The sequence below is a fragment of the Macaca thibetana genome, chromosome 9 (assembly GCF_024542745.1).
Source record: "Macaca thibetana thibetana isolate TM-01 chromosome 9, ASM2454274v1, whole genome shotgun sequence".
NCBI lineage: Eukaryota > Metazoa > Chordata > Mammalia > Primates > Cercopithecidae > Macaca > Macaca thibetana.
In genome coordinates, this window is record NC_065586.1 from 42843137 (window position 1) to 42859092 (window position 15956).

At 43.0% G+C, this 15956-nt stretch overlaps 1 protein-coding gene across 6 annotated transcripts in view; it reads right to left on the reverse strand.

Annotated features, from left to right (window-relative positions):
* LOC126963219 (arf-GAP with GTPase, ANK repeat and PH domain-containing protein 5-like) overlaps positions 1-5747 on the reverse strand; it is a 38848-nt gene extending 33101 nt beyond the window's left edge. For 4 of the 6 annotated variants that reach the window (XR_007728981.1, XM_050805358.1, XM_050805357.1 and 1 more), the window contains exons 1-2: positions 4131-5747; positions 3687-3755 (exon numbers count right to left, since the gene is read on the reverse strand). Coding sequence is in view for 5 of the 6 variants with exons in the window: in XM_050805358.1 (XP_050661315.1) it covers positions 3687-3755; positions 4131-4416 (355 nt within the window). In the remaining variant the exon portion in view is untranslated. Of the gene's footprint in view, positions 1-1330; positions 1400-3686; positions 3756-4130 lie in introns of all 6 variants that reach the window. The other 2 variants (XM_050805359.1, XM_050805363.1) reach the window with 2 other exon arrangements.
* Between the last annotated feature and the right edge of the window lie 10209 nt (positions 5748-15956).

Consider the following 15956-nt stretch of genomic DNA (forward strand, 5'->3'; position numbering starts at 1 on the left):
TAAGCAAATTCTCATTATGGTACCTTAAAAGAGTGTGGTACCAGCCAGGTGCAGTGGCTCAAGCCTGTAATTCCAGCACTTTGGGAGGCTGAAGTGGGTAGACCACCTGAGGTCAGGAGTTTGAGACCACCCTGGTCAACATGGTGAAACCCCATCGCTACCAAAAAATACAAAAATTAGCCAGGTGTTGTGGCGCCCACCTATAGTCCCACCTACTCAGGAGGCTAAGGCAGGAGGATTGCTTGAACCTGGGAGGTGGAGGTTGTAGTGAGCCGAGATCATGCCATTGCACTCCAGCCTGGGCAACAGCGAGAGACTCCATAAAAAAAAAAAAAAGAAAAAAAAAAAAAGAGTGTGCTACCTTCCCTCTCCTCTCTTTCCTCCCACTTTCACCATGTGGAACCACTTGCTTCCCCTTTGCCTTCTATCATGATTGTAAGCTTGCTGCAGCCCTCACCAGAAGCAGATGTTGAATCCATGTTTGTACAGCCTGAAGATCTATGAGCCGATTAAACCTCTTTTTGTTATAAATTACCCAGCCTTAGGTATCTCTTTACAGTAACGTAAAAAAAGAACACAAATTCTAACCAGAAACAACTGATTCAAAATTGGCAAAGTCTACCCAAACTATAAAAACAAAGGTTACAAACTCCCATGTTTTACTGTGCTGCGTTACTTCACATATGATTATAGAACCCTCACTTGTATTCTTGCTGTTTAAGTCAACTGGAAAACTTGGCTGTGTATGGCTTTTTAGCAAACAAATAAGGATTTAGCATAACATTAAGGAAAATAAGCAGGAGTAGGGCATGTTTAAATTGACATTACATCAAATGAAAATGTTAATAGCTTAAAGTTTTGAATAGCATGAACTTGGATGTGGTAAATGAATGCGGTCAGAGGACTGTGTGAGAGGAGGCCCAAATCACAGATTCAATCCCTGATGATAAACAACTATGTTTTTTAATTTATTTAAACGAAAACCAAGTTGAAGCCTAAGTTCTATCATTCAGCTTTAAAATGTACTCTTTGGAGCAAGGGAAAAGGGACCAAGAATTATGAATAAAGAGAAATCCATGACTCCTCCGTCACATGACAAATTAATTGTGTTGATAAAAAGATGGCAAAATGTATAAACAAAAAGTTTACATGTTTTCACTAAAATGATAACTAAAGGAAAGTATATCACATGTTAAAATAAGACAAGTGAATATGTGAAAAGTTGAAAAATTTAAACCAATACGAGTTTTTCTAAATACTTCCTATAATACACCTGATCAAACAAGAGTTTGTACTGTTTCTCTTGGTGGAAAAAACAACGTTGTCTCACCATCCGTTTGAGAGTTCCTCTGGAATATTGTGCTTGCCTCTGCATTGGCAGAAGGGTTAAACTCCAAAGCTATATGTATAGAGGGAGAAAAAAAAAAAAGAGGTAATCATTTATAAAAATTTATCAATTTGTTTATTCAACTGCTGCATTTAGGCTATTTCACTACATCTACTTGTATTCTTATCCATCGAAATGAATGTATAGACATAAGATAGAGCCAGGCAAGACGGCACATGCTTGTAGTCCCAGCTACTCAGGAGGCTGAGATGGGAAAATCACTTGAACCCAGGTCAGGAATTTGAGGCCAGCATGAGTAACATAGTGACACCTTCCTTTATTTAAAAAAAAAAAAAAAATGAAGAGGTAAATGTCAGCTTTGAGTTGTGTAAAATCAACTTTGCGTAAAATAAATAAAGATGTCAGTAAGTTTTAAAAGACAGGTCTATTTTATAGGCAAAATATAAGATGTATTCTAGAGTTTTTTTAATTTTTAGAAGTAAATTCAGCATATCTGTCACTTTCATGTCATTCTGAGGACACAGAACCTCAGTTTTGTTGAGTAACTGTCTTCTACAGGCATGTGATATCTGTAAGTCTTCATTTCTTCATTAGCAATACATAGGGAGATACACAGGCCTTATTTGTATTGGAAAGGGCCAAGTGAGACATACATAAACTGTGTTGTAATCCTAAAGAATGACAATAAAGAGCCATTTGGGGGCTCTCATCCAACACTACCCATCTACTAACTGGTGTGTAACATCACTCAGAGCCTTTCCTTACATCACCGAACAGAGTATAAGTTTACACAAATACTTACATGCTTTGTGTATAAAGGTACAATCAATTAATTCACATATTTGTTTATTCTAAAGCAATCCTTAAATATCTTGAAAAGTGAGGACAGTACTTACAAGTTACAAAGTCACACTCATCAGGTGTCATAATTATCCTACCTCTTAAAAAATTAAGAGCCCAACCGAAGTTTAAATAGAAGAGCTATAAGACATTTCCTCTACAGTAATGAAATCTCTGGCATTTAAATGAAAAAAATAAGCCAACTGGATTTCTTATCTTTATGATGCAATGCTTTCTATTTTGAACATTTTAGTTTTTATTCAGGAATCATATTATTACCCAGAATTACTTTTACTTAGATTCATCTCTTTGCAAGATTTTAGAGGCAAACCAACTAACTGTTTTCTCTTTTCCGCCGCCTCCATCCAGTGCCTCTCTCAGCAATGTAGAGACTTCAAAATCTCCAACTTTCTTCCCTTTTTTTTTTTTTCTGTGAGACGGGGTCTTGCTCTGTCACCAAGGCTGGAGTGCATTGGCACAATCTCTGTTCACTGCAACCTCTGCCTCCCAGGTTCAAGCAATTCTCCTGCCTCAGCCTCATGAGTAGGAGGAACTACAGGCACGCACCACCACACCCAGCTAATTTTTTGTATTTTTTTAGTAGAGATGGGGTTTCACCAAGTTGGCCAGGCTAGTCTCGAACTCCTGACCTCAGGTGATCTGCCCACCTCGGCCTCCCAAAGTGCTGGGATTGCAGGAGTGAGCCACCATGCCCAGCCAAAACTCTGACTTTCTTATCTTTCAACAAGATGCTATTGTCAGGAGGGGAAAGGACAAAGGGGGAGCCACAGCAACGAACACTCTTACAGGGAAGGTCTGACATTTTTAACCTGCAATCTTTATATTACACATTAAAAGTCTACATTGACATTCCATGTTTTGATAGTTTTGACCATGAACCAATCCCCATCTCTCTTGTAGAATAAGGAGGTAAATAAAGTCTGTTAAGTCACCAGAATAAATCTGGAGACACATTTTTTGTTACAGTAAGAATTTTAAAGTAATCAGAGCCTCATGGGTAAACTCCTTTGACAAACCATCCCCTACCCCCACACAACCATTTTTCTGCAGTCCTGGCCGTGATGTTTCACACCTTTCACAATTATTTTAAGCACCCTCCTTTTATTTCCTCCTCCTGTGTTCAAATTACAGTTAGAAGAAACTAAGCAGCCTCTATCAAGGTGACTTACAGCAGCCCATTAAGAATACCATACAGCCTCTCCCATGGCAACCTCCATTCTGATTTTAAATAAGAAATCCCCGAATATCTGAATATGAACTGTCCTGAGATTTACCTACTTTAACAAAGGAAACAATTAGGCACTTACCTGGTTCCTTCACTTAGGTACCATGTGGATAGGTACAAAGAAAAAATAAGATGGCTGCTGGAAAGTTGGGATATTTGAGTTTTTATTGAGAAAAGGAAGAGAATGGTCCAAAGAAGCCTCCACAAAGTCCCACAGGATAATACACAGACATACAGACAATGTTGCCTCACCATCTGTTTGACAGTTCCCATGGAATATTGTGTTTGCCTCTGGATTGGCAGAAGGGTTAAACTCCAAAGCTAAACGTATAGAGGGAGAGAAAAGAAAAAAAGATTTAATCATTTATAAAAATCTATCAACTCATTTATTTGACTGCTGCTTATTCAACAAGAAGAGCCATAAATAAATGGTCCCATGGCAGCCTGGGAGAATGAGACAAGAGAGCAAGAACTGGGTGATTTGGGAGGGGAAGTGAAAAGAAACTGACTGGACTCGGTGGGGAAAAACTAAGGGGTGGGAATGCAAGGCAGAGCCAGCTCTTGTTCCTGGCCAGCCCCTGGAAAGCTGGCTACAGGCAGAAAGGAGCTCAAAGTGGGCGATGCCTCCCAGGGGACCTTGGGGACAGCAGCATCCAGAGGCAAGCCGAGGGCAGATGGCACCCGTCACCTCCTTACCTTCAGGCATCTCCCGGTCATGGATGTGGTACATGTGGAGGTCCTCACCAACTTCAACAGTCACCTCAGCAGGCTGCACAGCAGCAGCCATAGGCGCCCCTGCCATCCCATCCCCAGCTCCTGCCATCCTGTTCCCAGCTCCTGTCATCCTGTCCCCAGCTCCTGCCATTCTGTCCCCAGCTCCTGCCTCATAGATGTCGGACTTAGAGGGGCACACTGACCCCTGCGGCTGGTCAAACTCAGGGCTGTCCTTGGGGCACACACAACAGGTCAGTACATTCCCCATGGGGCACCTCTACTCCTGTCTGCCACGACCTGTGCCTCTGCTCACAACTTTGGCCACGCACTCCTGCTGCCCTAGGCTTAGGCTATGCTGCACTTGCAGAGATGGTCTTGCCCGCTGCTCGCCTGACTACCTTACAGCCCGGCCCTGGCCCCAGCTGGGGCTGCGGGCCAAGGTCCGTGCCCTGCTGAATCCCCTGAGCTGACTTGTCTGGGAGGGTGAAGACTTGCCGGCTTATTCAATAGGTTGTGAACCCAACAAGCGCTGAGAGACACAACTGCCTGAAGAGAGAACAGAGGGAGCTCCTCCTCCTTCTGTAGTCACCTACAGACTGAAGCCCACTGGCCCAGGTGGGAGCACAGGCATGTGGCACACAATGCCCCACCCCACACACCACAATGCCCTCCCCGACAGCTCACAGTGCCCCACCCTGGTTGCCACCCCTCCCCAACAGCTCAGAATGCCCCTGCCTGAGGTGCCCCGCCCTGTGGCTTATGATGCTGCTGCTCTCCTGGCCCCTCCTGCAGTGCCAGCAGGACTAAGGTTTTCATTCATCACCAGCTTCCTGAGCTTTTTAGTCCTAAGAAAAGCACAAGGTAGTTGGTTACTTGAAGCCATCTTCCTCTGTGAGTTCTATACAAAGCCTCAGTAGAGTGGGTCCCATTAGCAACCAAGTTGAACAACTTTTATTTGCTGACTGAATATAGATACACCTGAATGGCTGACTGCTTTGGTAACAAAACACTCGTCTCCTGTCTTCCAATGAGTGGTCGTTTTTGTCTGCAACTTGACCACAGCAATCCCTGGGGCCCTAGCTTACTCTCAATAAAGAGTTATGGCTGTGTGTCTTGAATGACACCTTAGGACCCATCCTGCCTCCACCTCCTTCTCCATAAAATAGAAACCTAACTTGTCCCTCCAAGCTTTGAAAGGCTAAAACGTACCAACTCTGTTTTCTCCCCGCTATTTCTTCCTTCCATGGCAGGGACTTTCAGATTTTCTTTCTTTTACTAACAAAGCACTATGCATGATTTTGTCATACAAAATCGAGAGCCATAAAGTGGGTTACCACCATCCTAATTCAATAAAGATGAATACTTGACATGTAGCAAGCAGTGTGTGCCTCACAGTGTCCCCACTGTTATGCTCATTTAACCCTCAGAAACAGTCTCATTTACAGATTTTACAGAAGAAGTGGAGATGGAGAAGGTAAGTAACCTCCCCAAGGTCACATGACTGCTAAGGGTGGGGCCACAATTTGATCGCAGGTAGTCTGAATTCCCCAATTCCTCAAGCATGGTTATCAGAAAATATATCAGTTTTCACACTGATATAAAGAAATACCTGAGGTTGGGTAATTTATATAAAGGAAAGAGGTTTAATTGACTCACAGTTTCACATGGCTGGGGAGGCCTCAGGAAACTTACAATCATGGCAGAAGGGGAACCAGGTCCGCCTAACATGGTGGCCGCACTGAGTGTGAACATGTGAAGGAGCAACTGTCAAACATGTATAAAACCATCAGATCTCAGCTGGGTACGGTGGCTCACACCTGTAACCCTAGCACTTTGGGAGGCCAAGGCAGGTGGATCAACTGAGGTCAGGAGTTCGAGACCAGCCTAGCTAACGTAGTGAAATCACATCTCTACTAAAAATACAAAAATTAGCTGGTTGTGGTAATGCATGCCTGTATTCCCAGCTACTCAGGAGGCTGAGGCAGGAGAATCACTGGAACCCAGGAGGCAGAGGCTGCAGTCAGCCAAGATTGTGCCATGGCACTCCAGCCTGGACAACAGAGCAAGACTCCATCCCAAAAAAGCAAACCAAAACACTATAAGATCTCATGAGGACTCACTGAATATCACAAGAACAGCATCAGGAAAACTGCCCCCAATGATCCAATCACCTCCCTCCAAGCCCCTCCCTCAATACATGAGGATTATGGGGATTACATTTCATGATGAGATTTGGGTGGGGACATGGCCAAACCATATCAGAAAGTACGGGTAGAAGTCAAGCTTGGACGGGAAGTGGCATTGTAGATTATTATTATTTTTTGAGATGAAGTTTTGCTCTTGTTGCCCAATGAAATTGTTTCTCTAATTTCATTTTCAGATTATATCTTGCAGATGATGTATAGAAATACAATTGATAAATGATTCTGGCTATTAACCTTTTATGCTTCAATCTTGCTGAACACATTTTTTTTTTTTTTTTTTTGTAATGGAGTTTCACTCTTGTTGCACAGGCTGGAGTGCAATGGAGCAATCTTGGATCATCACAACCTCCGCCTCCTGGGCTCAAGTGATTCTCCTGCCTCAGCCTCCCAAGTAGCTGGGATTACAGGCATGTGCCACCATGCCCGGCTAATTTTGTATTTTTAGCAGAGACAGGGTTTCTCCATGTTGGTGAGGCTGGTCTCGAACTTCAAACCTCAGGAGATCTGCCCGCCTCAGCCTCCCAAAGTGCTGGGACTACAGGCATGAGCCACCGCACCCAGCCAGATTAGTATATTTTTAAAACAACCTTTTTTTTTTTTTTTTAGACAGAGTCTCACTCTGTTGCGCAGGCAGTGACACAATCCTGGCTCACTGCAATTTCTGCCTCCCGGGTTCAAGTGATTCTCATTCAAGTGCCTCAGCTTCCCAAGTAGCTGGGATTACAGGAGCACGTTACCATGCTCGGCTAACGTCTGTATTTTTAGTAGAGATGGGTTTCACCATGTTGGTCAGGCTGATATTGAACTCCTGACCTCAGGTGATCCAGCTGCCTTGGCCTCCCAAAGTGCTGGGATTACAGGCATGAGCCACCACTCCCAGACAGAAGAACATTTTTTTGGATATGGATTTTAAAATGCCTCCCCTTCATTCAACATTGATTAAGTCCCTTCTACATGCCAGGCACTGTATGTGTGAAATAGTCCCAACTCTCAATGAGTGTAGGCAGATACACAAACAAAGGCTTAAGGAGTTCCGTTTTCTGAGACCACACTGCTGGACAGTATATGAACCTGGGATGCAAACCCACCTCTATTTGACCTCAAATTTGATGCTGGGGTGGTTTTAATTTTATTCTGGGAATTTCAGTCATTGAACCATAAAAAGGTGAGAAGTCTCTGTCAGATGTGTGTGTAGCGGTCTCTATAATAAGGAAGAATTGAAGACCAATTAAGAGACTTTACCTAAAGGCAGAGTAATGCTAAGGGCAGTGGCAGTGACAAAAGTGGAGGAAAAAGTCTGTGATCATTTGGGAGACAGAATAGCAAGTGCTTGGTCATGAGATGTGAAAGAAGAGGGGAAGCAGAGGAAAAACAGACCTGCTCAGGCTCTGCTGGGGAAGACTCGGTAGGTAGTGGTGCCTTCCTCCTGGCAGAGAATGTAGGAAGGGAAATGGGTAAGGAGGAAAAGATAGTTTTTTACTCTCAGTGTCACACTAAAATGGAACTCTCTGATCAAAAGTTGAATATAGGCCAGGTGCGGTGGTTCATGCCTGTAATCCCAGCACTTTGGGAGGCCGAGGTGGGTGGATCATCTGAGGTAAGGAGTTGGATACCAGCCCAGCCAACATGGTGAAACCCCATCTCTACTAAAAAAAAGTACAAAAATCAGCCGGGTGTGGTGGTGGGCGCCTTGGGAGGCTGAGGCAGGAAAATCACTTGAATTTGGGAGTTGAAGGTTGGAATGAGCAGAGATCCACCACTGCACTCCAGCCCGGGTGACAGAGTGAGACTTAATCTCAAAAAAAAAAAAAAAAAAAAAAATTGAATATAAATCTCTGTAGTCTAAGTCCATTTGTGACATCCCAACATGTTTTCAAAAGTAACACACATACTAAATCAAGCCATCAAGAGTAACTGGGGAAATTTCCTAAAATTTACACGCTAAGAATATCACCATTTTTCATTTATTACTTTCACTGAGCAACTTTGAATCTACGGTTACAGCAAATGAGGCATCTTGTGTAAAATAAAGCTAATACATGAAACAAAACATTTAAAATTCTCTTGTTCTCAGAGAATGGAGGAAGTAACTGAAGCCATGGGCGTGGAGGTGATTGCCTTGAGAAGTTGTGTACAGTAAGGAGAAGTGGGAAGAAAGATCTGGAGAATAGGGTGATTTACACGGCATTAAGTGAAGCCTGCAAAAGTGAGCACTGGGAGTCAAGAGACCTGCGTATGAATCAGGAATGGCTGCTCCTGTGAGTTGTTAGAAAGGAGATGATGCCTTCTTTTCATTTCTGTAACAGCAGCACCTAGCACAGTGCCTGTTCAATAGGTACTCAGCATGTATTATCCCAATGCACAGAGTCAAATTTTGCCAAGGGGGCAGGAAAGCTACAAATCAGCTATGGCAACTTAGTGATTGGGCTTGTGTGTGTGAGTGAGCTGGGTGTCAGGTAGTGGGTAAAGTAGTGAACTGGAGGTGAGAAGACAATGACACAAACTCAGGGCTTCTCTTCCCACGTACTTGGCTGAGAAGAGAGATGTAGTAGTAGTTAAAGGGAGATACGTGGTAAAGAAAGCCATTTATTCCAAAATTCAACAAAAGCATGAATATACTTCCATGTTAAAGGGAGAGAGCCAACACAGAAAACCCATTTTTGATGTTAGAAGAGAAGGAAGAACGAATGCACAAGAGCCCCAAAAGGCACATGTGCATGCAATCTGATCAGAGACAGATTAGCTTTGTACGCCTACAAAAGCAAGAAGGGAGAAAGGACCATGTGACTCTAGGGATATTTCTGGTAGAGGAAAGGTTTAGGAAAAGATCTTTTGATGACCTTTATTTTAACAGACTTAAAAAAAAAAAAAAAAACTGTGTAAAAAAGGATATTATGTACAGAAAAGTCTACACTTCTTGATACAACAAACTTAAAAAAAGCCTGATATACTAAACAAAACCCAAATAATGTCTTCCCTAAAAGAGGGCAACTTGAAAAGCAATTTAAGCAAAAATCAAGGAGTTCAATTACAAATAAGCATATCAACAAAGTGAAAGATGGGTTTAACTTTTCCCACAAAAAGTTAAAAGAAATAACAGCAACTTTAGAGGAAGAGGAAAAAATAATTAATAAGAAAATTATATGCAATTGCAAAATGTGTGAATATTTACAAACTCTAACATATAACTACAAAACGGACCAGAAGAATCATTATCATAGGAAGCAAAGGGTCATTTCAAAAATCAGAGCAGGAAGGATGATTCATATTTAATTTAATTCTGTGAAAAATATTTAAGTAATATGTGAGGACAAAAATCGGTGATATATTGAAATGTGGGAAACCACAGTGGAAGGAAAAAGAATTCAAGAAAGCTCAGTTTCAGTAACCAGTATCTAGGAAAATCTTCAGGATCTGGAGGTTACAATCTGCGTTAATAGTGTCTGAAGACCTAGAAATGTCATTAGATACTATTTTGGACAATTCTTGTAGACTTGAGATGATGTCTACTTAAAGTTACAAAATAATGCTTGTATTTCTGTATTCATTACAGAAAACAATTGGATATGGAAAGGAAACTAGAATGCTGTGCCACAATCTCTAAAGAAAGATTAGGGAAGTTTCAGCTTAAAGCAACAATAATCACAACAAAATTTTACAATCCTTTGCAAGCATATATGAAAAACATACAAAAGTTTGTAATGATCTTTTCTTAAGCTAAGAGAACAGAAAACATGAGAAAAATTAAATGATAAGATGAACTTTTGGTTTAGAGGTAAGAAATCTTTTACGACAGTCAGGAGATCAGGGTTGCACAGTGTATTATGTGAATGTTGTGACTCATTGGTTTCATCTTGGATATCGTAACTTAACATTTTGTAAAAGTGATTTTTCATGAGAATTTTTTCAGGTGCCCTATAAAGTCCTGTCCCATGAGAAGCGAATAATAATCTTCCATATTCTTAAGATATCTTAATGGCATCTTCTACAGTCTTCCATTGTTTAGTTTAGGTAAACCTGGGAATCATGTTTGGGTATCGTCTCATCCAAGTTCTTTACCCATCCCCATCATAAATCAGGAAGGTCTTGGATATTTTCTGCTCTAGCAATTAATTCATCATTAATCCTGGAGTTATTTGCAATTCCAGTCATTTGTTGTACTTCACTTCCCGCAAGCATGATGAATTGAACCACCATTAACTCCTAAACCATATTAAATTTGTACATCTGATTTGACTTTGTGACCAAAGGTTCTATGTCTATCCTGTAATTCTTGCCTAATATGAAACTTACTTTCAGTAGAGACTGTATTTCTGCATTCATGCACCTATGCCACTTGCACTGTTATTGCTGGTCGGGCTTTCCAGGGGTCATGATAACCTCCTGGGTTCTCTGGAAGAGGGACATATTCTTCAGGATGACGTTGTAATATTTTGTTAGCTAAAATCGTCTATCTAAATGGATAGTTCCTAATGTCTTGAGTAATAAATCTGGTACTTTTTATTTTTCTTTGCTCTTCGAGTTGATGTGGACAATTCCTGAGGTTGGATAATCAGGCCAGTATCAGACTGGTCTTTGCCAGAACTTTTTGCCTAATACATTTCTCTACTGCTTTCTACAGGTCACTGGATGTTAATATGGGTTCTGGAATGCAATTTTTAAAAATGTCTTGTGAATGACTTGCAACATGGTCATTTAATTTTCAAATATAATTTGCAAGTGAAATGTGTAGAACTCCAATAAGGCACAATGACCTAGATCCTGGGTATGATCCCCTCCAAAGAGGCAAATAGTGAATTGAGCAAGCTCACTCATGTCTGCTTACCCCAGTCACTCCTGAACTGCTCAATGGCAGGCAGGGGGAATGACCCCTGGTTGGCAGATGCCCACTCACTACGATCCTGGATTGGACATATAGTTACCTTGAGTCAGGCCAGTCATGTGTTATTGGACTGTTCCTTGGAGATACACTCATTAGTGACTGTTAAGGTACCTGAGTTATTAGGTGCCTGTAGACTATGCCCAGTGACATGTGCATTAGGCACAAAAGCTCCCTAGCTGTGCGGACACTGACTGAAGCTGTGAGGTTTCACAATGACACGTCAGCCAAATACAGATGCTCAGATTTACCATTTATCAAGGTCTTCACACTATCAATTATACAATTATCATTCTACACACAGGCAGTGACAAAGGGAGTAAAAAACCACAGCCATGGCTCAGGAGACCAGTGTACCTCCAGAAGAGTCCAGTGGGTCCGGAAGCCCTTTGGATGCTGGTCAGAGGCTCCTTTTGGGCAGAGATCACAGCAGCAGCCAACAGATCTGGAGAATTCCTTAGAGTTCTCATGGACAAAGCTTCTGAAGGCAACTTACACAAGACCTTGTCTTTGCTGGTTTTATGATTCTCTGCAGATGGCTCTATTCTCATTATTTCAGCCACCTTTCACTTCCTATCAGTTCATTTCAGGTCTCTCATGATCCCAGGCAGCAGTAGTTGTTATCACTTGAGTTCACTCATATATGTTTATCTCTTTGGGGATGGGGGGACAACTTCACTGTGCACTTAATTCTACTGGAGATGAGTGACCACATTTTAAGACAACAGGATCACAAATTATCATATATCATCAGGGCAGACAATAGCTACCACCTGGGGCTGAAAGCAGGTAACTCCATTTATTCTGCAAACATTCTGTCTTGATTATGGCGCCAGTTGCTGCGAGGGACTTCCTTTCTACCACCTGTTTTTCACAAGGTTTGAGTCTGAACTGCTAACATTCTACTGATTTCTGGGTGAAGGGACTGACTGCACCATCCTAGCCTGTCAGAGCACTTGCCCCAATACTTCCACTTTAAGAGTTTTCCACCTTGTTCAGAACTACAGTCTATTAATCCACTCATTTTCTCTCTTAAGAGAATAAACAGGCCAGGCGTTGTGGCTCACACCTGTAATCCAGCACTTTTGGGGGCCAAGGCGGGCAGATCATTTGAGGTCAGGAGTTCGAGACCAGCTTCGCCTACATAGTGAAACCTCATCTCTACTAAAAAAGAAAAAACAAAAAAATTAGGCAGGTGTGGTGGCGGGCACCTATAATCCCAGCTACTCGGGAGGCTGAGGCAGGAGTATCGCTTGAACCCAGGAGGCAGAGGTTGCAGTGAGCCACGATAGTGCCACAGCGCTCCAGCCTGGGTGACAGAGCGACACTCTCTCTCAAAAAAAAAAAAAAAAAGAAAAGAAAAGAAAAAAAAAGAGAGAATAAACAACACATCTCGTGTACACACCCACACCACTTTTACCCCACATACCAAACACGAAAAAATCCAATCTGTCTCCTTCTACCTAAGCAATTTTAGATAGTCACTTTCTCATACTTACCTTAAGCTCCCTGACTTGCTGCTCATCCTTTCTGTGGCAAAATCTCATCCCTGGATGAGTCCCATTTTGTGTTTACTCAATGACACCACTCATCTGAACCAGAAAAAAAATATCAAAAAGTGGTTAGAGATATCATCATACATTAAATTTACTTACATAAAAGTAAGTAATTTTTTAATGTATTTCATACATTCAATTTACTTACATAAAAAATTGGCGCTAAATGTTTCCAGAAATCAATAAAAGTTTTGTTTCTCTGGTGACATCATTTCTTCAGAAACCCAACATGTATATAACCTATCTTTATGTTCTTCTAACATTTATTCAACTTCTCTCATCTGCTATCTTGCAAAATCATTCAAGGAGAAAATATATCCCATTAGGCAAGAGCCGACCATATTCAGGCTGGTCTCGAACTCCCCCATCACCTGAGAAAAGAATATGCACAGGATGCGCCCACCTCCCCTTTCTCTGCCTTATCATGTCAGAAAAAGTATCCCTCCTTTTGTCACAAGGCAAATCTGAGATAAAAGATTTAGATGGCCTGTAATTCCAGCACTTGGGGAGACCAATGCAGGCAGATTATTTGAGTCTAAGAGTTCAAAAGAAGCCGAAGCAACTTAGGGAAACTCCATCTCTCAAACAAATACAATTAGCCTAGCATGGTGGTGTGGTGGCACGTGCCTGTAGTCCCAGCTACTCAGGGTGGGGAGCACTGAGGTGGGAGGATCACCTGAGCCTGGAAGGTTGTGGCCGCAGTGAGCCGTGATCACACCACTGCACTCTAGCCAGGGCAACAGAGTTCTAAACGGATCTTCTCTGCTAAAAATAATCAAATAAACAGGCGGCCATGAGGCTGAGGTGGCTGCAGTACACTCAATTCCTCCTTAAACAAACCAAAACTTGACTCAGTGACTCAGAGACTTTCCACTGTAATGTTGCAAATGAGGCCACTGCTTTATTTCACCCAATCAAGTATTTTCTTTTTCTTCCACATTCACCATATAAAATTCTCCCCCCACCGTCCCTAAGCCTCTCTGTAGGACCTCTGAGCTGCCTGCAGTCTGGGGCTGCCTAGTTTATAAATTTCTGGATGCTCAAATATATTTTCTAATGTTTCAAAGTATCTCTGGTGTAGGAGGTTGTTTGTGGAGTGACCCGAGCGTGTACAGGAATTGAGGGCATATGAGATCTCTGCACTCTGCACTCCATTTTGCTGTACACTCAAAACTACTCTAAAATAATATATCTTTAAGAATCTATATCACATAGCCCTTTTCAGGTATCCAACTGGTCGGAGCCAGTTCTATTAAAGCTCAGAAAACACTGATTCATAAGCTAGTTCTGACCCAACTGGCAAGAGGCAGGAAAGTCCCAGGCCAGGGGAGTATATTGCACATGCATGCACCAGGAAACTGGAGGAAGCTTGGAGGCCCTTTAGCCTGGTCCTGAGCCTGCTGAAACTGCAGTTACAGGCACAGATGCCTGGGGCACCAATCTGAATCTGCCAACATCCAAGGCCACATGAACACAAATGTGCAGAGTCTCCTCTGCCATTGGTAGCTAAGGATGTTAGACCATGATTGGACTAGGGTGGGAGATGAACTGAGAACAAGAGATTCTGTAGGCTTTTGTTGTCTCTTCCCAACCCCAAGCAACAAGTGATGAACACACACACATACACACACACACACACACACACACACACACACACACACACACACAGACACTCACCCCATAGTGACTAACAGGATCTCCCTCCAGGGGGGTTAGTGAGGGGATGGACTAGGGTGTGCTGAAGAACTCCACTTGGGCTCTGCACACCAGGGAAAATGACCATAAAACATCCCATCTTCACTGCTCAGAGGAGGCTAGATCTGCTGTGAGCTAGAAAGCCATGTGGGGGCAGCTGAAGAGTCATCGAGTAGGAGAAAGCTGACAGCCATGTGTTCCACAAGCCTCTGGTCCTTGTTCAGACAGCAGGCACTGTGAGATGTGGCTCCTTGGCCCCTTCCAGCCGCCACATTGATTGCATGCTGCAGGAAAAGACACTGAAGCCCAAGAATGGGGTCTTGCTCACCACAGGATGACAGCTCAGTGCAGAGCCGAGCTATGGCCCAGGAGGCAGAAGGTGGGGATGACCCAGGCTGAGCTGGGGGATCCAACTGAACATGCACTTACTAAGAAGCTGTGGGCTGCTGAAATGCCTTGGGACCCCAGTCTGGGTCTAGAACTGCAGTAAAACAGGCCACTGGAAAAAGTTCTTGGGAAGCCAACACACTTTTGCTATCATCCACAGGCAAACAAACGAACCCCCGCCACTTCTCACTCCCTGTGAAAGCCACCTGCCCCTCTGATCGACCACAGCACAATGGTGTCACTCTGTAAGGCACAGGTAGACAAGGCATCCAGCCACGCACACTCCAGGGCCCACACATGTCCAGAATACACTGGTTCTTGTTGAGACTCCACTCTTGCAACTACAGACAAAAGCTCCCCACTCTCCTCAGCCACTCCCAACAACTGAAGGCCTGAAAATGTTCATGCACGCCGCTATGGTCTAAGCCACTTGTGGCAGTTTTGATTTTCATTTTCCCGGTAATCAGTGATGTTGAGCGCCTTTCCATATGCCTTTTCACCAGCTGGATGTCTTCTTTGGCTAAACGTCTACTCAAATCCATTGCCCCTTTAATCTGCTTTTTTGGGGGCTTCTTGATGTTTTTCTCTTTTTTTTTTCCTATTTATTTATACAAGTTCCTTAGGCATTTTGGATATTTGTTAAAATGATTTTCAATTCTACTGCCCAATTATAAATCTGCCCTTTTTCTTTTCTCTTTGAGACAGAGTTTCACTCTTGTTGCCCAGGCTGGAGTGCAATGGTGCGATCTCAGCTCACAGCAACCTCCATCTCCCAGGTTCAAGCGATTCTCCTGACTCAGCCTCCCGAGTAGCTGGGATTACAGGCATGGGCCAACATGCCCTGCTAATTTTTGTATTTTTAATAGAGACAGGGTTTCTCCATGTTGGTCAGGCTGGTCTCGAACTCCCGGTCTCAGGTGATCCGCCCGCCTCAGCCTCCCAAAGTGTTGGGATTACAGGCGTAAGCCACTGTGCCTGGCCAATTATCCTTTTGCGTGTGTGTGTGTGTGTGTGTGTGTGTGTGTGTGTGTGTGTTTTGGGTGGGGGGAAAGAACAGAGTCTTGTTCTTTCTGTCACCTAGGCTGGA